The sequence below is a fragment of the Ictidomys tridecemlineatus genome, chromosome 2 (assembly GCF_052094955.1).
Source record: "Ictidomys tridecemlineatus isolate mIctTri1 chromosome 2, mIctTri1.hap1, whole genome shotgun sequence".
NCBI lineage: Eukaryota > Metazoa > Chordata > Mammalia > Rodentia > Sciuridae > Ictidomys > Ictidomys tridecemlineatus.
Window position 1 is genome coordinate 1,910,929 of NC_135478.1, and position 24,274 is coordinate 1,935,202.

Genomic DNA, 24,274 nt, shown 5'->3' on the forward strand with positions numbered 1-24,274 from the left:
TACATCAATGCTCGGTAAACAGTAGGCACTCTGTTCCTGCTTGCGTCTGTCTGGTGTGAAGGCAAGCGCTGCATTAGTGCCTAGCTTACAGCAGGCGCCCATTAATGCCTGTTCGAGGCAGCCAGGCGCCCCAGGCCAGGTGATTCCCGGCACCGCAGGCCGCACAGACCCGCCCGAGCGCGCCCGAGGGGGGCCGAGTCGAGGCCCAGTCCGCCGCATTCCCACAATCCCGGGCGGCCTCGCCCGGCTCCCGGCGGCGCTGCCCCTTCCCACGTCGGCGCAACCCAACGCGCCCGCCCCGCCCGCGCGCCCCGCCCCCACGCGCTTCTCCCCGCCCCCCGGCGGCCGCTGGCCCCGCCCCGTGGCGCGCGCGCAGGGCCGCCGCTCTCCCATTGGCCGCGCCGCCTGCCCGTCGCGCGCCCAGTGGCTTAGGTTGTCCGGCGCCGTCGCTCGTCGCGGCGGCTGCGGTTGGCGGCGGCGGCGGCGGCGGCGGCGCGGCGCGGGCGGCGGCGGGGTCCGCGGCGGCGCGGCCGAGCGGGGATCGGCGGCGGCGGCGGCCGAGCGGGGGCCGGGCCCAGGGCGCGGCCGTGCGCGGCCGAGGCGGCTCCGGCGGGCCGGGCCGGGCCGGGCGGCCGGGGGGCGGCGGCGGGGGCGGCCGGCGGCGGCCGGGGCCGGGACGATGACTCTGGAGTCCATGATGGCGTGTTGCCTGAGCGACGAGGTGAAGGAGTCGAAGCGCATCAACGCCGAGATCGAGAAGCAGCTGCGGCGGGACAAGCGCGACGCCCGGCGCGAGCTCAAGCTTCTGCTGCTGGGTGAGTGGGGCCGGCCCGGACCGCGAGGCCAGCGGGGCCTCCGGCCCTGCGTGGTCACCCCTGCCCTGGACCCCTGCACGGTCGGTCCTGGGCCCAGGGGGCCAGCCCTGCTCTGGCTCCCTGGACTGTCACCCTGCCCTGGTGATCAGCCTTCCCAGGGTCCCTGGACAGTCAGCTCTGCTCCAGACCCCTCCATGGTCAGCCCTGTCACAGTGGCCAGCCTGTCTGACTCCCGCTGGTCAGTCCTGCTCTGATCCTGGAGGGCAAGCCCTGTCCCGGTGGTGAGCCTGACTCTCCCCAGAGGACGAGTGCTTCCAATACTTAGATGGTCAGCACTGCCCATGGTGGTCATCCTTCCCCATATCCCCAGAGGGTCATCTCTTGCCTCAGTTGTGCAGGGCAGTCCCAGTCTCAGTGGTCAGTCCGTGCCTGTGGTGATCCGCCCTTTTCCAGGTCCCTGAAGGGTCAGCCTTGCCCCTGCTGTGTTGGGCAGCCGAGGGTGGGTTTGCTGCAGATCCTGCGGTGTTTTTATTGGCCAGTGGTGGTCAGTTACCCCCATCCTTCCAGGGTCAGCATCTACCAGTGGTAGTCAGCCCTGCCTCAATTCCTGAAGGGTCAGTCCCTGCACGGGCTGACCTGGGCCTGCAGTGGTGAACCTCTGTCTGTGGTGGTCAGCTCTGCTGCAGATCTCTGTGTGGCCAGCCTCTGCCCTAGCTGTCCAGGGTGGCTTTGATTATTTGATGGTCAGTCCAGTTTCTTTTGTGGCCTGTTCCTGCTGTGATGTCCAGGATAGTCTGGATCCCTCTGTGACGAGCTCTTACCATGCTGTCCATGATGACCTGCTCTTTGGGGGGTTAGCCTATAGTTCTCTGTGGTCAGCCCCTGCTCATACTGTCCAGGTAAGGCTCCTGGATCCCTCTGGGTTGTTCATGCCAGAGCCCCTGGAACTCTTTGTGGTCAGCCTCTGTGTGTGTTGACGGCCCAGTCTCCTGCTTCTGCTGTCCAGGTTGGGCAGTTACTTTCCCAGTAAGCCAGCCTGAGTGCCCCCGGAGTTAGCTCCTGCCTTTGCTGTCCACGTCAGGTCCCTGCATCCTGGGTTCCTGGGCAGCCCCCTGGATCTGCTGTTCACATTGGCCCCCAGGACCTTTGGGGGTCTGCCCTCTGTGTCTTGTGACAGCCCCTCTCTGCCCAGGGCTGACCTCTGACCCGCTCCATAGTGTCTCCCTTTCGCTGTCCCCATGTCTCTGCAGGGCTAGACCTTTGGCTGTGATCCACAGGACACTTACCCTCACCTCCCCGGTCCTGCCTGGACACGTCCCATCAGGGGGAGTCCTGTTCACTGCAGACTCGGCTGTCCCCCTCCAGACTCTGCTGTGCCCCATCGCCCTTCCCCTTGATGCCATTCCCCTGCCCCCCTCCCTTGGTGGGGAAACTGAGTCCCTCTGCATGGAATTGCACCCTGCTGGGAGGAGGCAGCCATGGGTTGTCAGATGGCCACCTCCTTGGCCTTCCATGGTCCCTGTCCTTGGCGTCCCGGTGGAGCCACCACACCCTGTAGGGAGGCCCCCGTCTCCATCTCCTCAAGGAACACCTGTCGCTGGGAGCCAATCGACCCAGCTGTCTGTGTTGTCACCCCAAATAAGGGCGCAGATAAGGGCCAGGGGAGGACTGGCCCTTTCGGTGGTTTACAAAACAGAGGTCCTGCCTTGTCTGCCTCCGCCTCCTTCCTTCCCAGGCTCCTGGGGAAGGTTGGGCACGTGTGCCCTGTGCCCATAGGCAGCCTGGATGGGCTTGGTGTCCTGGGGAAAGAGGCTGTCCTGCGGTGGGCACACCACATAGTTAGAGGAGCTGAGCCCAGTGGCAGAGGGGACGTGTTGCACTCTGGCTTGGATGGGCACCAGGCCCAGGCTCCAGAGGTTCCTTGCTTGAAGCGGCTTCCAGGTAACTTCAGATGTGTGCTCACCTAAGGCTCCCGGTGGCCGTCTCTGCAGGAAGGGCGGGCAGGCAGGAGCGTGACCTGTGGAGGGCCGCGGGGTCCTGGCTGACTTCTGGAGTGGGTGGGAGGCTTTCTTTTGGGGTAGGAGACAGGATGTGCATCGAAGGACAGTACAGATGCCTTGCCCTGCGGCTCTGGGGCCTCCAGGCCCGTCCTCTCCTGTGGACCCCAGCTTCTGAGCCTGATGGTTGGGCTTGAGGTCGACGGGCTCAAGGCTGCCGCCAGGCCCCTGTGTGCAGCTTTGCTGAGGCCAGCCTTGGGCTGAAAGCCTCGCAGTGGACCTGGAAGGATGGAGCCCACCCCGGCCTTTGTCCTCAGTGCCCACCTGGGCAGAGCACCTTTGTCTGCAGTCCTTCCCTTCCCCTGCTGGGTGACCCTAGCAGCACCCACCCCCCAGCTTGTAAAAGGGGCATCCTGTGAGCCGATGCCAGGTTCAGGGCAGGCGGGCAGGTGGGAGAGTGGGTGCGCGGGTGCAGCGGGCGGGAGCGTGACACGGAGGCCCGGGACTTGCCGGGGATGGGGGCCTCTGCAGAGGAAGTGGCCGTGCCTGGGTGTTGGGATGCAGAGACTCTGGGCAAACTTCCCATCTGAGGAGCCTTTCAATCCAGATTGAGGGCCCTTGCTGGAGGACTTCCGTGACCAGGGGCTGGGACTCGCTGTTAAGTGCCCCTCTGCACAGCCTGTGCCCTCTGTGGGGACTTATTTCGCTTTCCCAGTAAGCCAGCCTGAGTACACTGATTGTCCCCATTTGGGGGAATACATTGCAGGTGGGACTCTGAGGTTCCCCAGCCTTGGGGGCTGCTCCCAATTGTAGCAGGTGGTGACAGCCTACAGCTGATGGCGCTTTCAGTTGCCTCTGAGTGGCAGCCACATGGCCCTGGTGCCAGGGATGGAACTAGGCAGGGCCTGCTTGTCCCTGGAACTCCCTCCCTGGTCCCCCATGGCTCCTTGGCTGAGTTGCAGGGTGGGGTGTCAGGGCCTGCCCTGCGCTCCTCCAGGCTCCCAGGCAGGGCTGAGTGCTGCCTTAGCACCTGCTGTGCATCAGGCAGAGGTCGCTGGGGAGGAGCTCCTGGGCCCCTGCCCCTCACTGCTCCCAGCAGCCTGTGACCTGTGAGGCTGCTCAGCTGGGCGGGGCTTCCGGGCAGCACTTCCCTAGCACTGGACGCTGGGCTGGCTGTTCTCGGGGCTGGGTGTCCTGGGCACTGCAGGTATGGACAGTGTCCTGGCCTCTGCCTGCTCCACACCAAGAGTCCAGATGATGACTAGTGTGTCCTGAGGCAAAGCGCCCCTGCTTGAGGATCCCTGTCACACGGTGGCATATGGTATAAAGTGCTGGCTGTGTGACAGTGTGTGTCACCTTGTGGGGAGTTCTGGTGACGGCTGTGGTGGAGTAGTTCTGTTGATGTGTTTCATTGCTCAGAACACGGGAGGACACGTACACATGTTCCACTTTACTCGCGGTGCTGTCCCTGTCCTCTCCTGACTTTCTCGTCAGTGGCAATGACCGCCAGCAGTGGGCCAGGGAGATGGGGACTGTCTGTTCAGTGAGTGTGCTGTCCAGCCCCTGTGCCAGGCCCCCAGGAGGCCAGCATGAAGGAGCAGAGGCCCTGGGGAGCTGGGTGCTGGGCTCCCATCCGGCCGCCAGGCCTCTGCCTCTGTCCCTGCCCTTGCAGCCTGGCTGCTGCATTTCTGTCACTTGGTGGTAAGAGTCCCAGGAGGCCGCTGCCTGGCCTTGGCAAGTTTGTGGGGGGAACTGAGGCAGGGAACACTGTGCCCTGAGGTCCCGCCCCCGTGGGCAGCCAAAGCCCAGGATCCCTGAGGGGGCTGGGCGTGCCTCCCTGGGGGAGGGCACATCCAGGTTACTGGCTTCTGGCAGGGCCCTGTGTCTCGCCCCCACAGACTGTGGAAGCAGGAAGCTCCTCAGATGGCCTTGTCCACCCTGGACACGCTGCAGAGGGCCAGGACTCACCCAGGATGCGCCCCTACGTCCTTTACGTTGAGATTCAGTTCCCGCTGGGTGTGGCGGGGCACCCCGTCGTCCCAGCAACTCGGGGTGAGGCAGGACGGCGGCACCTTGGAGGCCAGCCTGGGCAACACGGTGGCCCTGTCTCAGAGTAAGAAGGAGAGGCCTGGGGACGTGGCTCACTGGGAGAGCTCCCCTCAGCTCAATCCCCAGGACCAAAACAGGAACAGAGCCGGCAGCAGGAGGCCCGATTGCTCAGCTGCCCTCTCCCCTGGGCGGCCCGGCCCAGCTGGACTGAGTCTGGGCCTCCCAACGCAGCAGGTGAAGTGGTGTCCCTCCTCCGTGGCCAGGCTCATCCTGGGGTCCCAGGTGGGTTGGGTGTAGGCCATGGGCCCCAAGCTCGGCATCCTTGGGTCACTGAGGTCTTTTGTGCTGTCCCTGCCTGGACCTCCTGCCTCAGCACTGCCAGCTGCTGTCCTTGACCCCAGCCACAGGGGGCTCACTGCTGACTTTTGCTGTGGAGCCCTGCTCTGTCGGGGACCAGGACCCTGCTGCACCATGGGAGAGGGCGCTGGCGCGGGAGTGTGGGAGTCCCTGTGCAGTCGTGTCAGACAGACCTTAGGCAGGTGGCGAGGCCCTTCCGGCCAGCTGTCCCTTCTTTGCAGCCAAACAGGGTCCCCAGCAGGGTGCGTATCTCCCTACGGCAGATGCTGTTGGGGCGCCCGGGGGGTACTGCAGTGTGGCAGGACTCCAGCGGCTCATAGCACGGGCCTCTGAGCACCGGGTCACTGGCTTGGGGCTTGTGCCACCCTAGGGCCCTGTGTGCTTGTGGCCTCGAGGCCTGGGCTTTCACCCTGGGTCCCCTGCCCCCTGGCTGCAGCATCATCAGTCCTCTGAAGGCCACTGCTGGGTCGTCACACCATCTGAACGTGCTGCCCTGGACTCAGCTCCCAGCTGGTCGCCTGTCTGTGCCCCTGCCCCCTCCTCTCCCTCGACCCTTTTCTGCACTGCCTCTGTGCTTTTGGTGGCTTTCTGGTCCTAGGGGTGGCGTAACTGGGTGGAGCACCCTGCTCCTCCTGGGTCCTCCAGATGTCCCCAAGTCTGGGTTTTGTGTGGTTCAGAGGCACCTCTGCCACTTGCAGCTGTGACAGCACAGCCTGTGCCTCGGTTTCCCCGAGGGGAGAGGTTGAGCTCAGGGGACCTACATTCAGTCCCGTGAGCACACAGCGCTGCCGTCTGCTGTCAGGGTGTCACATGGCTGCATAGTGCCCAGCGTGAGCCTGGCCACAGCCCTCCACGAGGGCTGATTCCTGGAGGAAGAGCCCAGGGTCTGGGAGGGCTGACAGCACACCTGGGCCTGTGGACAGGGTGGCGGGTCAGCCCCGGCGGCATCCCGGGCACTGCAGTGCCTCTGGCCGCGCCCACTCTGCGCCAGGAGCATTCCCAGTCGTGCAACGACGATACCCCGGACACGGCCCTCTGTCCCTGAGGTGGTGTCCTCAGCCAGCACAACCTGTCTCAGGGTCCCTCCCTGCTCTCTGTTGTTGGTCAGCCTTATTCTGAGCCCTCTGCCCTGGATGTGGACCCCGAGCCCTGGGGGCTCCAGGTGCTTGTTGAAGGACTTTGACTGGCTGAAGCCCATCCACTCAGGAAACGGAGGGGCATAGCCCGGGTTCCTGACTCCTGCCGCCCCCGAGCTCACCGTGGCCCTGTCACCAACCATCTGTGGCCCTCTGCACCAGTCCACATGCAGGTGGGACCAGGGACAGCCTCTTACTAATTCCTGAGTGTCTCCTGAGCTCAGGCTGCCTGTGCCACCCAGAGTGGGAGAGAGCCCGTCTTTTGCTATCACTCGGCCTGTTTCTCATCTGCCAGAAGGGAGCAGTGCTCGTCCACCACAGGACACAGCCTGAGTGGGCGTGGCACCTGGAGAGCCGCCCTCTGCCTCCGGCCTGAGCCGCGGCCTCCGGAGGGCTGTCTTCCCCACCCTCTCCACCGCGACCCTCTCTGCTGCGGCTTATTTGCTCACCCTTGCTGAAACGCGGCTGGAGCAGCCCTGGTATGTGGGTGTCCCCCATTAGTGTCCCCACAGGGAGTACGCTGGGGAGATGCCGAGCTGCTCTGTCTCGGGGCTTCTGTCCTGGCTGACTCCCTCTGGGACCACAGTGAGGATCGAGGGTGGCAGCCTGAATGGGTGTGGCCATGCCGAGGCGCACCATCTGTGTTACCTCCTGGTCATTCTTCAAGGGGTCTGCACTGAGGGGCAGTGGTCCCCTCCACTGCCGCATGGGCCCCTGTGTCCTGTGGGGTCTCTGGAACCTGGCCTGCTGACGGTTGCTGCTTGTTGACCCCTGGGGCCAGGAAGGGTGCTTGTGCCTGGTGGGCGGTGGCGGGCACTGCTGGGGGACTGTGTTGTGGGGCTGCCTGCCTCCTGGGCTGCACTCTGCTCGGGTCCTCTGACGGGACGAGGCGACTCCTGTGAGGGATGGGACAGGCGGTCTGTGTCTCCTGACCCCCCTTGGTTGTACTAGCTGAGCCTCACGGGTGACAGTGGGGAGCTGGACAGGTAGTCTCTGTCCCCAAAACTTGGGAGGTGCTGTAGTTTGGTTCTAGAATGTTCCCCAAAGGCCCAGGTGTTCAAGACTTGGTGGTCCCTGGATAGTGTGTGGGTGGATGGAGCCTTTAAGAGGCGGGGCCTGGGGGAGGGTTTTAGGTCATTGGGGGGCGTATTCCCAAAGTAGTGGTGGGAGCCGCCCCTTCCTCTGCCCCTGTTCCTGGCCATCATGCCCCACAGCAGCCTGGGGTGAGCAGTGTGCCTGTGCGGACTGCAGCCCCACCCCAGACCCAGGGAACCCTTCTGTGTGAAGGTGGCCATCTCAGGGTGGAGAGCCGTCACTGCCCAGCCCAGTGTCCTGCTCACACGCCCCGGCTGGGCTCAGGTGGGCAGGACTGGGCACTCTCCAGGCCTCCCGACTCTAAGGGGGCTTCAGAACCATAAGCCCCAGCTTGCAGGGACCAGGGGGCTCAAAAACAGGTGTGGGGTGACTGGGGGAGGGGTCTGGGGTCCTCACTGTACCAGGGAGGCCTGCCCCTACCAGGGTCCTGGGGTGGGTGGCAGTCCTGACTACAGCCCCCAGCAGTGGAGCGGAGATCAGTCTGTGACTCAGGCCATTCTGTCACTGCCTTGGCTGTCGTGTCACCTGTGGGACCCCCGTGCGGTTCCCCCGTGCGCTCTCCCCTCCGCCTGTGGACTGCAGAGCTCCTGGCTGGCCTGTCTAGCCACCTGCTTGAGGCACAGTGTGGCTTTCTGGCTCATTGGACGTCATCTTGGGCTCAGACCCTTCTAGTGGTGATGGTGAGCCTGCCCGGGTGTCCTGCAGGCTCCTGGGCAGCAGAGGCAGCACTGTGACCGGGGTGGCAGAGCGCCTGCCTGTGGCTGTGTGGGGCCTCCTGGTGATATGGGTGCCCCAGACCTTGAGGCTTGGCTCGTGCCGGGGGCTGGGCCAGGGACAGGAGGGGCCGCGTCCTGCAGCTCCTTTGGGAGTGCTGCGAGGACTGGCTGTGCAGGGGCTGGTGGCAGAGCCCTGGCCAGGCCTGGCTGCAGGGCAGGGGTCCTGTGCCCTGTGGAGGAGGGCCGCTTCCCTTGGCTTCCTGCGAGCTGGGGCTAGATTCCCGCCCAGGCTCTCGCTGTGCGCTGGGAAGGGCAAGGACCTGGGGCAGCCCACTGCACAGGGCACCTGCCCCCAGGTGGTGGGGGCGCAGTCCTGCTGAGCTGGGACCCTCGGGGCTGCCTGTGTGCTCCCCCTCAGAGGGGAGAGGTGTGACCCCAGGCCCTGGTGTCCCCTTGTCTGACTGCCGCCACCATGCCCTCCGTCTCTGAGTTCTGTCGTCTCCGTGTGGGGGTCCCTGGGGGAATGCCGCTGGCTACGTGCTTTTTTGTAGATGCTGGAGGCCCAAACAGGGCCCCGTGTCCCCGCGTCCTCAAGTGTGCTGGTGTGGGGGCAGGCAGCTCGCGCCCTCTGCACTCTGAGGGCCCCTCCCTCCGCCTCCCCTCTGAGTGCTGGGGCTTGGGCTCGGGCCGAGGATTCTGCTCGTTGCTCTGGGGACACAGACGTTCAGGCCCCGGTTGTCATTTGGGAGTCCTGGGTGTCGCGTTGGTGCTGCGGCAGCTCCTGGAGGCCCGCCTGCCCTGCCCTCCCCTGCCCTGCCCTGTGTGTGCTCCAGCGCCGCCCCCTTCTGCCACTTGAGGTGCGGGCTGAGTGGTCCCTGCTGGGGGACCTCGGGTGGCCCCATTCCTAGCAGTCGGGAGTGGAGCCCCTGCCACTGTCTGCGCAGGTCTGCTCTGGGGTGGCGTGAGGAGCTCGGGGTCCCAGGCAGTCCCTCCCGTGGTCCAGGAGGGGGGTGGGCGGGACGCTGTGGACGAGTTCAGGATGAGGCCAGAGCACAGGGGCACACGCCTCCTTGTGCCGTGCACGTGGCCCTTCCCTGGTGACAGCTGTGGTGGTGTGAGCGCCCGGGTGAGTTGGCCCGGTGAGAGGCGTCCTCGGGAGGGGCCTCTGCTCACAGGAGCCCGGGCGCCAGGCCACACCTGGGGGATGTGAGGCCCAGGCAGGACCCAGGCGTCTGAGCTCCGAGGTGCTGGGTGGCAGGATGTGATGGTGGCCGGGGGTTCTGGGAAACAGCAGACCCGGCCGCAGCCCCTGTGGGAGGGAACCCCACTGTGCTGCTCAGCTGACGCCCTAGCACCGGACCTGGGCTGCGGCCCTGCAGGTTCTGCCCACCGGTGGCCGGGTGCGCTGGGCTGCCAGAGGCCCTGCACACGGCTCCTGCTGGCCCCGGCCTCTCCTGGCCTCTGCTTGGTCACAGTTAGCACAGGGCACGAGACCCAGAACTGTCTTCTGTGGAAAGGCCACCCGTGTGTGGAGGGTCCTCGCCGTCCTGGCTTGAACACCGAGTGACCCTTATCCCAGGTGCAGGTGGTAATCAGTCACTGTCCCTAGGCAAGGTTCCTTTTGCTTCTGGAGGACACCCATGGGCAGCAGGTGGCGTTGTGTCGTCACCCCTCGGTGCCGTGGGACTCTGTGTGGTGGACCTGGGGTCCCACTTGCCATCTTAGAGCTGAGGCATCTGTGACTCGGGACTTCGGGCATTGATTTGAATTCAGCGAGGGCTGACCTGCTCCCATGCCCCCCATGGTCCCAGGTCTGGGTGCTGGCTTCAGAGGGTGCCCCGTCCCCCCCTGGCCAAATGTTCCTCCCACAAACCAGTGTGCAGATCGAGGCAGTAATGGGCGTTCTGCCCTCAGAGTGCTTGGTGTGATGTCTGGGGACATTTCTGGATGTCACAAGTTGGGGAGCTCCCGACAGCAGGTGGAGGCCAGGGACTCTGCCCAGGACTCTCAGTGCCCAGGATGTCCTTCCAGAAAATGCCCCGTCCCTAGACATCAGCAGTGCCTAGGGGGACGCTGCCCTAGAAGGTGCCTTCCTGGTGCCTTACCCTTCTCTGCAGGGTAGGGGAGCAGAGGAGAGTGCACCAGCCACTCCCACCTCCCCCAGCCCCTGCCCGGGACGGTGTTGGTGGGTGTGGTGGTTGGCCCTCCACAGTGGATGCTCTGGAGGAGGCAAGTTTAAGGTTGGGCAGCTGTGGCGGAGGGTGTTGCTGCCCCTGGGGGAAGTAGCTAGCCAACCTGACCCTCTGGGAGCCGGCCTCACCCTCTGCGTCCGCGGCACGGGCTGGCGGCATGGTGCGGTGCCACCACAGCACCCCATGTGCCAGGACTGGACAGCGGCCTGGCTTGCGGGCCCTGGGCTCACCCCCCCTGTCCTGCAGGCACGGGCGAGAGCGGCAAGAGCACCTTCATCAAGCAGATGCGCATCATCCACGGCGCTGGCTACTCGGAGGAGGACAAGCGGGGCTTCACCAAGCTGGTGTACCAGAACATCTTCACCGCCATGCAGGCCATGATCCGCGCCATGGAGACGCTCAAGATCCTCTACAAGTACGAGCAGAACCAGGTGAGCTGCAGCCCGGGGCGCGGGGTCCCTGGAGGCCCGCTGCTGCCGCCACCAGCCTGCATAGCAGTGCCCTGGGTGCCGGCTAGGTGCTGTGATGGGCACCACCTGTGTCCCTTAAGTGGCTGTTGGCTCCCTGCAGGGAACTGCCTCGCCCAGGCCCCCTGGGGAATGGGCAGAGAGGCTCCCAGGAACTGACCCTCTGTAGCCCGTGAGCCTGCCAGGCGCTTCCTTCACACGGCACACGGCCTCGTGGTGACCCCGCAAGGTGCAGCTGCAGGGTGTGACGCTCACCTGTGCCCACCTGCTTGAAGAGCACGGCTCGGTGGCTTCTACCACGTCCACACAGTCGTGAGCCAGCACCACGATGTGGTCTCAGAACATTCCATCACCCCAAAAGGAAACCTGGGGCTGGCTGGGCTCAGCGGCAGAGCGCGCCTAGCACGCGGGAGGCCAGGCTCGGTCCTCAGCACCGCGTGTAGATAATGAATAAGATAAAGGTCATCGACGGCTGGAAAATAAATTATAAAACCGGAAACGCCATCCCCACAGTCGCCCTGCCCCTCCCCAGCCCTGCACCCGCAGCCCATGTCCCATCTCTGGACTCTGCTGTCCTGGGCTCTCTGTCACTGGGTCACACGCAGAGGCCTTCTGTGTCTGGCTGTCACTGAGCACCAGGTCCGCAGGTCCCTTCACACTGGAGCTGCCACCTTGCTCCTGCTCCCACCCAAGTGACGCTCCAGCGTGAGGGTGAGACGCCCCGTGCCCGTGTTCGTCCGCTGGTGGACGTGAGGACCGCCCGCGGCTGCTCCGGGCCGTGCTGGGCGTGCTCCGTGTGGCTGTCTCTGGGTCCCCTGGGCTTGGAGCCTCTGAGGACTCCGCGTTTCAGGCGGCCCTGGTGGAGAGGTCCTGGCCTTGCTGGGTGGGCGTGCCGAGTGGTCTCGCAGATGTGTTTTAGGGATCAGACTTCACCCAGAAATTGAGGCTTGGCCTGGGCTGACCTTGGCCTGGGGGGCAGACACTGTTGGACCTATGTACCTGGCGTCTGCAGGCCCTCCCCAGGTCTGGATGGCTCCTGGACTCGAGCCCCCCACTCCAGGTCACTGGGGTGGGGCGGGGCCTCGCTGTCGTGCGTGGGCCCCGTGGGGTCTCTGGCGGGGCCTGGCCTTGCCCCTGCCCAGGTCTGCTGTCTTGCAGCCGCGCTGCAGAGAGGCTGGGTGCTCCTCGGGCTGTGGACCCTTGGGACCCGACCGCGGCAGGACAGCGCCGTGTGGGGGCACAGGTCCACTGGCACGCACCCTGGCTCCATGCTGCCTGTGGCAGCTTTGCCTGTGGCACACAAGTGGAGACGCTCAGGCCACCGCGAAGCTGGCAAGGCCTCTGGGGGAAGAGACGGCTCCCGCCCCCGGTGCTGGCTCGTCCTTCAGTGGCTTGTCCTGGCCCAGACTGAGGGGTGTGGAGGGCGGGGACGCGGTGGACAGGGCCGAGAGGACAGCCCAGTGAGCTCTGCGCCCAGCAGGGCTTCCCTTGTTTTCCATTTTGGGGTCCCGCTAGGTGTACCCTGCCCAGCCCCTCAGCCATGCCACGGCCAGGCGTGGCCACCGTGTCTGAGGAGAGGCGTGTGGAGCACGGGGACCTCTGCCGAGGGCCTGCCCTGCACCGAGCACCTGCCTGAGTGTGCGGCGTGTGCCAGCGGCCTGGCCTCCGCCGCCCTGTGCCCACCGGGCTCCTGGCGGGCACGCCCCCCCCCCAACTTCGCTCTGGGGCCGGGTGTGGTGCGGCTGGTGCTGGCAGAGCGTGAGGCCTGGGCACCCCGGGCTGCACAGCCCTCTGACTCGGCTTCACCCTGTGCACTGGGGCCTGTGAGGGCAGCGTCCCGGCCCCTCTGGGGGAGGTGGAGGTGGCATGTGGTGGTGCCATCGCCCCCTGGGGCTTCATCCGTCTGTCCTGGCGTCATGTCGGGCTGAGTCTCCTTTTAAGGGCTTGCTGTGGTTCGTGGTTCAGGAGCGTGTCTATTCACGTGTGTGCTGGTTTCTGGTCCCCTTGTCCTCCCTGTGCTAAGAGCAAATCCGGGGCCCATGTGAAGCCTGGGAGCCCGGGGAGCTGCCTCGCGGGGCCTGGCGGCCAGGCCGTGTCTGCCAGGGCCTGCCTGCTCCAGGACGGGTGTCCTCAGAACACCCACCCTGGGCTCCTCTTCTGCATGGGCAGCGCTCTGTCCACCTGGCTGGGGCCTGGACATGCCCCTGCCTGAGCTCTGGCCTCCCCTCCTCCTCCGCAGGCCAACGCCCTCCTGATCCGGGAGGTGGACGTGGAGAAGGTGACGACGTTTGAGCAGCAGTACGTGGAGGCCATCAAGACGCTGTGGGGGGACCCGGGCATCCAGGAGTGCTACGACCGCAGGAGGGAGTTCCAGCTCTCGGACTCGGCCAAGTAGTGAGTGCGGGTGGGCTCGGCCGGGAGGCGGGGGAGCAGCCCACCCAGCCTGCTGCGCGTCGTCCTGCAGGGTCACGTCGCCCACCAGGGGCAGGCGGGCCGTGTTCTACTGGTCGTCCGGACCCCATCTTCCTGGCCTAGGCGGGAGGTGGCTTATGCTTTAGTGAGCTCCTGGGCCTGGGCCGGGCCCTGCCGGGCTGCCCCTACCCCCTCCTGGCCCCGCTGAGCTGCCCCTTTTGACCTCCCAGCAGGGGCCTCAGTCTGCAGGATCTCCAAGGACAGGGTGGGCTGCCAGCCTCCTGCCCCACTCTGGGGGGACCGTGGTAGAGCCCTGACCAGCAGGGCTCTGGGTCAGAGTCCATGACACCTGGGTGTGCAGCCTGGCAGAGACAGCAGCAGACCCCTGGGAGGACTGAGGAGCCGGCCTGGCCCAGGGAGCCCTGGAGGACAGGTCCCAAGGAGTCCCACCTAAGGGAGGGACGCAGTGTGCCCGAGGAGCCAGCCCTGTGGGGGTGACACAGAGATACCCGGACAGCAGCTTGCGCCGCAGCCTGTAGGAGGCATGAGACGAGCAGCCGGCACGGGCAGCGGGGCTCCCTGTGGGAGGCCACCCTCCTTGTGAGTCTGTAGCTGTCCTAAATAACAGGTGGATACTTAGCAAGACAGGCCTCTGAATGTCCTTGCCCACGCACGGCCCGGCTGCCGAGTCCCAGACCTAAGGAAGAGCCTGTGGCTCCTGCCCCCGGGTCCGGGTGGGGGTGGGGCGGGCAGCCTCCCCTCCCCAGCCTGGCCCTGGCCCTGGCCCTGGCCCTGCGCGCAGTGCCGGCCCTGCCCTTCCTGAGCAGTGGCCGCAGCAGCCCTGCCTGCTGTGTTTCAGCTACCTGACTGACGTGGACCGCATCGCCACCTCTGGCTACCTGCCCACCCAGCAGGACGTGCTGCGGGTCCGTGTGCCCACCACTGGCATCATCGAGTACCCCTTCGACCTGGAGAACATCATCTTCAGGTGCGGCACAGGGCGCTGCCCCTTCCCCAGACCAGGGCTGAGGGCCAGCCCCTGGGCTGGGGCAGACTGTCGTGCAGGAGGGGCCAGGAACGACCTGGGGGGCCAGAGGCCAGCCGCTCTCGGGGGATCTGCAGTGGGCCTGGCCTGGGGCGGGTGGACAGATAAGGAGCTTTGGGCTCCAGGCCCAGGGCAGGTATCCTGTGGCCTGGGGTCCTGTAAAGGGCTCTGGGTCCACTCCAGCTGGTGGACCAGCGGTGGGTGGACGAGTCTTCTCTGGGCCCTCACTGGACCCTGTGCATGGGGGTCACACAGCTGGAGTGGGCCTGGTGCTGCCCATGGGGACATGCGCCCCGCCCTCGGGAGTCTGCACACCCTCGGAGGCTCCAGTGACCACCAGGTGGCAGGCTGAGTGCAGGTTCTGCTGGGACAGAGCAGCGCTGACCAGTGTGTTCCTTTCCTCAGCTCTGGAGGCAGAAGTCCCAGGTCCAGGGTGGCAGGGCTGGACCCTGAGGCCCCCTCAGTGTCTGGTGGAGGCTGTGGCCTCAGTGCCCTGGGCTGGTGGAGGGGTCTCCCAACCTCTGCCCCCATCTGCACACGTCCCCCTGCGTCTGAGGTCAAATCGCCCCTGCACTGGGACGCCCGTCATCAGACGGGGTCCCCAGCCCCCCTGGGCCCTCGTCCTGGCTGATCTGTAGCAGGACCCTGCTTCCCGGCACTGGGGACGGAGCCCAGCCCTGCACGGCAGTGGGCTGGCCCCCTTGCAGCAACGGGTCCTCACAGTGGCCCCAGGCCGCCCCAGGCCCTGGTGTTGGCGCTTGCCGCCCTTCCCCGGCAGAGCCGGGTCCAGCTCTGAGCTGCCCTGTCGCCCAGGTGCTCTGGACCCCCCAAGCTGCCTGTCCACCTCGTTGTGAGGGGGAGGTGTCTGGTCGTGTTGTCCTTTCTTGGTGGGATCTGAGGCCACCCGGGCTGGGCTTGGTGACAGCTCCTCCCACCGCACTTCTCCCGGGCCCCTTGAGGTGCCTCGCCCTGGCCTCCCCGGCCTGGGCCTTGCTGCACCCAGTCAGCAGTGCCCTGTCCCTGCGTTCACAGGGGGCTGGCCAAGGACCTGGGCTCCAAGTCATGGCCCGGCCCTGATCGGAGGCATTGGGGGCACCTGGTTGCCCCCGCTGTGAGAAGATCCTCGACCCCAAAAGGGGACGCAGATGGAGACAAGGCTCCCGGGGGCTCCTGTGCACCGGGAACGCCTCAGGGTGGGAGAGGCCGTGGCCCAGCACCAAGGCCCTGACCACACTTCACTGGCAGCAGTCCCAGCTGGGCCAGGTCCTGGCACGGGCCCTCTGCGGCCACCCTGCCCTTCAGTCCTGCCGGCTTGCCCACCCCGTGACTGCTGGGCTCCTGCACACCCTGCCCCAGGCTCCCCTCTGCCCAGCCAGCCCCGGAGTGGTGTCTGCAGCCCGCCTGTCCCTCCGCAGGCCCCAGGTGACGCCTCTGTCCCTGTATCCTGGGGTAGGAGGAGCGCCCGCAGCCTGCTGTTCCCAGAGGCGTCTCCCAGCTGGCCCTCGCCCTCACTGCCCACCTGTTGGCGCCTGCCTGTGCTGGATGGAGCTGTGCCCGCTCCCCTCCCAGCACCCAGGTGGCCCCCCTTGCCTCTGTGGCTGCCACATCCCGACGGGAAGGCACATGGCAGCTGGACAAGGGGCTGGGATTCGCTGGGGCCTCTGCAGGAGTGACGAGGCCACCCTTGGCTGCAGTGGACACCTGGCCCACTGTCCACGGCCAGGAGAGGCCTTCTGTCCTCCGGGATTCCAGACTGAGGCAGCAGGTCCCAGGGGCCCATCCAGCTTTGCCTGCACAGTGCTGTCGGGCCTCCTGGGACCTGTGCCCCGCTTAGCCACCACTGCACTCTCCAGGGCTCTGCTCTCAGGACTTGTCACAATTTTGGAGAGACAGGGACAGTCACCCTCTGTGTCCGCAGCTCCAGCCAGCCATGGAGAGGGCACCGGGAGGAAGGTCCCCTCTGGGCTCGCTCCGACCGAGTTGTCTCCTGAGAGGCGCAGCCCCGTGCCCCCTCGGCCTGCCGCAGCAGCCTGGCTCCTCGGGTGCCCTCCGAGGTGCCACCTTGGCTGAGCAGAATTCCTGGCGCTCACTGGCTTCCGGCCACACCTGCTGGCCTGGGCTCGTGAGCAGTGTCCAGTGGCAGCCACAGCCACAGGGTCGGGGCCGTCTCTCCCGTGCTGAGTGCTCGTGGGCTGTTTCTGTGCAGGATGGTGGACGTCGGGGGACAGAGGTCCGAGCGCAGGAAGTGGATCCACTGCTTCGAGAACGTGACGTCCATCATGTTCCTCGTGGCGCTCAGCGAGTACGACCAGGTCCTGGTGGAGTCGGACAACGAGGTGAGCGCCTGCCCCGCCCTGGCCGCCGCCTGGGTCTGGCCGTGCTCCGCGGGCCGTGGCCCCGGCCAGGCTCCTGAGACGCGCATCCCCCCAGAACCGCATGGAGGAGAGCAAGGCGCTGTTCCGCACCATCATCACCTACCCCTGGTTCCAGAACTCGTCCGTCATCCTCTTCCTCAACAAGAAGGACCTGCTGGAGGACAAGATCCTCTGCTCCCACCTGGTGGACTACTTCCCCGAGTTCGACGGTGAGCCTGCCTGCGGGGGGGGGGGGGGCAGGGCCGGCTGGGGCTGGGGGCGGCGGGTGGCCGAGGCTGGTGCTGCAGAGCGGGGCCTCACGCCCGCCCGCCCGCCCCAGGGCCGCAGCGGGACGCGCAGGCCGCCCGGGAGTTCATCCTGAAGATGTTCGTGGACCTGAACCCCGACAGCGACAAGATCATCTACTCGCACTTCACCTGCGCCACGGACACGGAGAACATCCGCTTCGTGTTCGCGGCCGTCAAGGACACCATCCTGCAGCTGAACCTCAAGGAGTACAACCTGGTGTGAGCCGGCCGCCGGCCAGGACGCCCCACTCCTCCCGCTCCCTCGCGCCCTCCAGGGCCACGCAGCCTCTTTCTGGCCTTGATCTGTGGCTCGTTTTTTTTCTAAAAAAAAGAAAAGAGAAGATTAAACAGAAAACAGATTGCAGGCCGGTGGCCAAGAGCCGGCCCTGGGCCCTCGCCGCCCGCGGCCCTGGGCTCCCACCGGGAGGTGTGGGGTCCTGGGCCGTGGCCCGTTACCACTTCTCTAAGTTATTGACGTCCTCGCGGCCTGCGCTGTAATTTGCTCCTGGACTCCAAGAAGTGGGGGTGTGCACCCGCCGCCCGCCCCGGAAGTGCCTCACCTGTACACGTGCAGACACGTCTGTGCGGTCTTTTTGTTCTTTTTTTGTTTTTTGAGGAAAAGAAAAAAAACAGCTCACGGGGCCCCAGGTCGGAGGAGACCCCACGTGCCTGGTGCCGTCGGCCCCACCTGCCGGGCGGGGGACTCGGGTGCCTGTCCTGCGGGCAGTGGGGTGGTGCTGGGGGCATCGGGGACAGGGAGCCTGCTCCGGGTCCTGTGGCTTCATTTTGCTCCATTTTTTGTGGTCACGGTTTGGAAAGTGAGGGCAGAGTGGGGACTTCTTCAGAATCTTCTCAGGTCTGTCCCCGAGAAGCAGAGAGGAAAGGTGGGGATCACTGTTGGTGGCCATGTGCGTGACCGACCCTGTGCAATCCTCAGCCGCCCCTGCACCTAGCCAGACGCAGGAGGGTAGTCCCCAGGCCCCAGCCCTTGTCCTGGGCCTGGTCCCTGAGACAGGCGGAGCAGGGGCTGTGCTCAGGGTGGAAGTGGCCGTCCCTCTGTTGTCACGGTGTCGTCCTGGCACCCTGCCGGGACCCTTGGAGGCTGCTGCTTTGGTGCTGGGAGAGGGCACAGGAGCAAGCCAGCCGTGAGCCGCCTGTGCCCGCAGCCCGCCGCAGTTCTGGGGAGGGCTGAGGGGGCTGTGGAAGTGGGTGTCCCTGGCTGTGGCCTGTGGGGCCCGCCGCATCCTAGGGCACAGTGTCCCTGCCTTGGCGGGTCCATCCCTGGGCTGCGTATGCCTAGAAGGGTTTGTGCCATGGGCCCTGGCGGTGGGACTGGGCCCTGGTCCTTGCAGAGGGGCATCCTGGCCTCACAGAAGGGAAGAGGACTTGGGCTCTGTCAGTGGCCCGAGGGCAGGGTCCCTCCCGTGGGGCCTGGGCGCCTCTGCCAGCCAAGTATTGACCCCTCGCAGAGGGGCAGCGTGCCAAGTGTTCCCGGGCCGCCTGAGGCCACAGCCAAAGCCCGCGGCCCGGCCAGGCCCCGGTGCCCGCAGGACCAAGGCAGGAGCTCCTGCGCCAGCACCCCCCGGGCAGGACCGGGCAGCAACCTCGGGCCATGGGGGTGGGCCACGCCTGATGTGCCCCCGGCAGCTGGGCTGCGAGGTGACCCTGGTGTCCCCCCCATAAACTGTCGTCAGCAGCCCCAACGGGAGCCTTGGCCTGGGCACTGTCCCCCAGGTGCCCTCTGCCAGGCCCCAGCTGTGGAGTCTGAGGCAGTGGCCGGCTGCTGGCCACCACCCAGGACCTGCGCACAGCGGAGCCCTGACCCCAGACCACGTGGGCCCCGACCTGTTTAAAGAGTATTCTGTAAAGTGCTGTTTTTAAGCCCTTTGTCATTCCAAGTGCATGTATTGGGCGAGCTGGGGACAGAGTGGGGAGCCGGGCGCTCCGGGCTCCATGCCAACCTCGGGCTGGGCAAGGGGCCGGGGTCCCTGCAGCAGGTCGGGGCCTGACCCCTTACTCCCCAGGTTCCTGATGGAAATCGACTTTTCATATCTTTCTCTGAAGCGAATTGTTTTAATTGAAATAAACCCTGTTCCTACACACCGTGGCCCGCTGCCTTGCTTCTGTGCCCGCCAAGGGCGGGCGGGCGGGCGGCGCAAGCAGGCCCGGCCTCAGCCCCAGGTCCTCCTGCCTCCCGCCTGGCTCTGGTGCGCTGTCCATCTCCTGGGGGCTCACATGCTGGGCCCCTGACTTCCCGCCTGTCCCAAGGCCGCGTTATTTGGGGACTGGGCCCAAGAGCCACTCCCAGGACACTCGTGAGGCAGGTGGCCCCTCCCCACCGCGGTGGAGGCTGCTGATCCAGTGGCCGCTGCTCCGCCTCCATTTAGTCACTTCCTTTGGGGGGAGGTTGTAACTGGTAAAACGCACGCCGCAGCTTACCATTTGACCTGCCCTAGCGCCCAGTTCCCCAGCATTAGCGCATTTGCAGTGTTGAGCAACTGTCACCACGTCCAGTCCCCACCCCACCCCAGCTCCCAGCCCCTCCCAGCCCCTGACCCGCCAGGCCACTTCCTGTCTGAATCTGATGACACCGGGGACCTCCTGTGGGTGGGTCCTGCAGCATGTCCTGTGACTGGCTCATATAACTGTCTGCAAGTTATATGTAGCAGGTGTCAGAATTTTCTTCCTGTTCATGGCTGAGTAATATTTCATGCAGATGGGCTGCACTAGCCATGCGCCTGTGGGTCAGCCCTGGGCTGTCTCCTCTCTGCGGTTGGGGTGATGCTGCTGCTGGTGCTGCTGCCCTCAGCTCTGGGAACACCCCTGCTGCAGCTCTGGTCCGGGTGGGGACCGCCAGCTGTTTCCGCAGTGCTGCGCCAGGCCCGTCCCCTGGCAGCGGGTGAAGCTTCTCTTTCTCCCTCCCCCAGCGTCACTGACCTGTGCGTCTGGTCCTTGGGCCCGGTTGGGCCCAGTGTGTCCCTGGGCGAGGGAGGCAGCACTCAGCACCCACCAGGCAGGAGGGGGCCCGTGGGCGAGGGCCCTTCTGGATGGGCCCTTCAGGGAGGGAAGGAGCCTCACTTACCTAAGGAGGCCGGGGGCAGGACAAGCCTGGCAGGCTGGAGGCTCCGGAGCCCTGTGGCTGGAGCAGAGGCGGGGGCGTGGCGGGAGGGGTGGGGCGGGGGGCAGGGAGGACTTGGCTTTGACCCCAAGGAGGTGGGAGCCTGGGAGGGCAGAGGAGGGCCCCGCTCAGGTGCTCACAGCGCCCTCTGGTGGTTGGAGCAGGAAGGACGGGCTGGGGGTCGCAGGTGGGAGGTGAGCTGCTGGTGCCGGGGACCAGGCCGCAGAAGCAGAGATGGAGTGTCTGCACGATGGGACCTGGGGAGGGAGTAGCAGAGGCCAGTGTGTCCAGCAGGCCTCGCCCCAGGCAGCGCCTGGCCTGTCTGGTGCCCACCCTGGAGGGAAGGCCTCCGGTCACCCTCGTTCTAAGGGGAAGCAGGCTCGGAGGGAGCCCTCGTCGCCCTCACCATACCCATCCCCTGTGTGGACACCGACTGTGTCCACAGTTGGGTGCTGTGAGCCGCGCAGCTGTGGGCGGAGGTGTACGTGCATCTGCCAGGGGGCTGCGTGCAGTTCTGGGCACACCCAGCAGCAGAATTAACAAGGGGTCTCTGGGTTCTGCTGTCAATCTGAGGAGGGGGTCGAGGGAGGGCTGGCTGGGGCGCGCGAGCAGGGAGAAAGGAAAAGCCAGGGGTAAAGAGGCACTGCCCAGCCCCCCGGACCTGCACTCGCAGGACACGAGTGGGAAGAGCCCAGAGGAAAGTGGATCCACAATTACACCTCGAGGCGGCAGCGAGGCCAGCCCTGAGCGCAGCGCCAGCCACACTGCGGAGCCCCAGCTCTCCACGGCAGCAGGGGGGTGCGCGTCCAGGCCCCACGGCCACACAGAGGGTCCCAAGGACCTGACAGACCTGAGCTGTTCGACTTGCTCAGAGCGTCTCCTCTGACCACAACAGAATGGAACTGTGAGCCCAACTGGGGGATCATTACTGGAAAGTCTCCAAACCCGGGTCTAAGCAACCCACTCCCGCATTGTCCATGGGCCCAAGAGCCTTGAGAAATAGAAATACTTTGAACCGAATGAAAGAAACTAGAATCTAATAAAATGTGCAGGACGCACGCCAGGCGTGGTGGCTCACCTGTGGTCCCAGTTGCTCAGGAGGCTGAGGGAGGGGGCTCACAAACTTGGGCCATTGGGACGACATAAAGACCCTTTCTCAAAAGTTTTTCTGGGATAGAGCTAAGCAGTGCTTCAAGGAAAGTTCATAGCATTAAGGTACCTACATCAGAAAAGAAGAAGGGTCTCTGCAGGTGGGCCTCAGAGGTGGGACAGGCCGGTTCCAGCCGTGGCAATAACGGGGTCGTCACAGAAAGGAAGAGGTGATCATTGCTCAGTGCATACAAAAGCTGTACGACACTGTACTCAGTCCGTCGGCTGTAAATAGGGTCACGTTTAGTGCCGTGTGCACTGCCCAGTGCAGTGGCCTCTCCTGCAACCCCAGTAGCTCGGGAGGCTGAGGCGGGACGATCTCGGGTTCAAAGCCAGCCTCAGCAACTTAGAGAGGCCCTGTCTCTAAATAAAAAACAAAGAGGGCTGGGGGTGTGGCTCAGTGGCTGAGCGCCCCTGGGTTCAGCCCCTGGTACAAAACAAACCCAAAGCAAAAAACTACCAAGAACTGCATGGACACAAGTTGGACATCCTAGAGGAGACAGATTTCTGGGAAGACCCACTCAAGAAGTGGGGAGCCAGAAGAGTCCTACACAAGGCCCCCCAAGGAAGAGGAACGAGCCACATCCTCGGGCCACCTGCTTCCCGTGGTGAGCGCTACCAAACGCTGAAGAGACAGACAGCATCAAAACCTGGTCTGTCCCAGGAGACACGGGGGACACTTCCAGCTCCTTCTGAGGCCAGCATCATCCTGACACCGACATGACGTAAGGACAGTTCAGGAAGCACGGAGCACATCCCCTGAACATGAATCCAGCAGACCAGGTCCAGCAGCTCCTGGGGCTCGTCCTGGGAGGAGGGAGTCGAACAGAGAAAACATCAATGAAAACTGCTGGACGCTCCGACCTAAGAAACGCAGTCCCAGGATGGAGGAGGACAGCGCGCCTGACACGGCATCTCCTCAGCCAGCAGGACCAGACGCGACTCCCTCCACCTGGTCCAGAGAACTGTAAACACGCACGCACATACACATGCACGCACACACACACGCACGCACACACACGCACGTACACACACGCATGCACACACGCACACACACATGCACACGCGCACACACATGCACACACACATACACGCATGCACACATACACATGCACGCACACATACACACGCATGCACACATACACACGCACACACATACGCACGCACGCACACATACACATGCACGCACACATACGCATGCACACATACACACGCACACACATACACACGCACGCACACATACACATGTGCACACACACACGCACGCACACATACACACACACGCACACACGCATGCACACATACACACGCACACACACGCACGCACACATACACACGCACACACATGCACATACACACACATACACACACGCACACACGCACGCACACACACACGCACGCACACACACACGCACATACATGCACGTACACACACACATGCACACGCACACACACATGCACACACACGCACGCACACATACACACGCACACACACACATACACACACGCACAAACACATACACATGCACACATACACATACGCACGCACGCAACACGCACACACGCACACACATGCACTCACACATACACGCACGCACACACGCACATATACATGCACGCACACACATACACACATGCACACATACACATACGCACACACGCAACACGCACACACGCATACACATGCACTCACACATACACGCACACACACGCACATACACATGCACACACACACATACACACACACATACACACGCACACACACGCACACACACACGCACGCACACATACACACGCACATACACGCACACACACACATACACACACGCACACATACACATGCACACATACACATACGCACGCACGCAACACGCACACACGCACACACATGCACTCACACATACACATGCACACACACATATGCACACATACACATACGCACACACGCAACATGCACACACGCACACACACACTCACACATACACACGCACACAATGCACTCACACGCACACACACATGCACACACTCAGACGCACACATGCACACATACATGCATGCACACATACACATGCATGCACACACATGCACACACAGAGATACACACATGCACACGCACATGCACACGCACACAGATGCGCACACACACGCACTCACACACATGCACAATGCACATGCACACACACACACATTCAGACGCACACATGCACACATGCACATGCACACACACACCCACACACACACTAACTACAGCTAACATCATCTTAACGGTGAAAGATTGATGTTTTCCCCTTAAGATCAAGAACTGGGCAAAGATGCCCTAGTCCCCATCCCTAGTCACCCCCACGCTGGGAGTCCTAAACATGCCCCATAAGGAAAGCAAACGTCAGCGAGATGGGAAAGAAGAAGAGAAAATGTTTCTATTCACAGGTGACTTGACTGTCTACTTAGAAAATCCATGGAAATCTACAAAAAGAAAAAAAGATTCTGGGTTAATAGTGAGTTTAGCAAAGTTGCCAGATAAAACACCTGTGTGCAGGCTGGGGCTGGGACTCGGCGGTGAGCGCTCGCCTCGCCCGCGTGAGACTGGGTGGGATCCTCAGCACCACAGAAAATAAAAAAATAAAGGTATTGTGTCCATCTACAACTAAAAAATGAATATTTTAAACAGATCCATATGTAAAAATCAATCACATTTCCATACAATAGTAGTGAACAACTGGAAATGAAAATTGAAAACAATTCAATAGATCCCCAAAGCAAACTCCCTCTGTGTCAACGGGTGAAAGAAGGACGAGTCTGAATGCGAGAGAAACCGGAGGAGCGCCCCATGGAAGAGCGTCCACGTCCGTGGACTGACACCGACTCTTCAGAACATCGACAGGTCTGGCGCCGTCCCGGTCGTGACCCCAACAGGTTCTGTGCACACGCGGACAGGAGATCCGAAATGTCTGTGGAGAGTTAAAGGAACTAGAGTAGCACACACTCGCACACACGCGTGAGCAAGAAGAGAGTTGGAGCAACGACTTCCCTATTTGAAGAGTAGCGTGTGAGTGCTCTCCAGAGA

General features: G+C 64.0%; 1 protein-coding gene across 1 annotated transcript; it reads left to right on the top strand.

The window, feature by feature from the left end:
* Positions 1-632: 632 nt before the first annotated feature.
* Positions 633-19,043, top strand: Gna11 (G protein subunit alpha 11). The gene is made up of 7 exons (XM_005332011.5): positions 633-815; positions 10,604-10,788; positions 13,064-13,218; positions 14,096-14,224; positions 16,488-16,617; positions 16,712-16,865; positions 16,976-19,043. Exons 1-7 carry the CDS (start codon positions 680-682, stop codon positions 17,164-17,166), a joined length of 1,080 nt encoding a protein of 359 aa, XP_005332068.1. The 5' UTR covers positions 633-679; the 3' UTR covers positions 17,167-19,043.
* Positions 19,044-24,274: the final 5,231 nt, after the last annotated feature.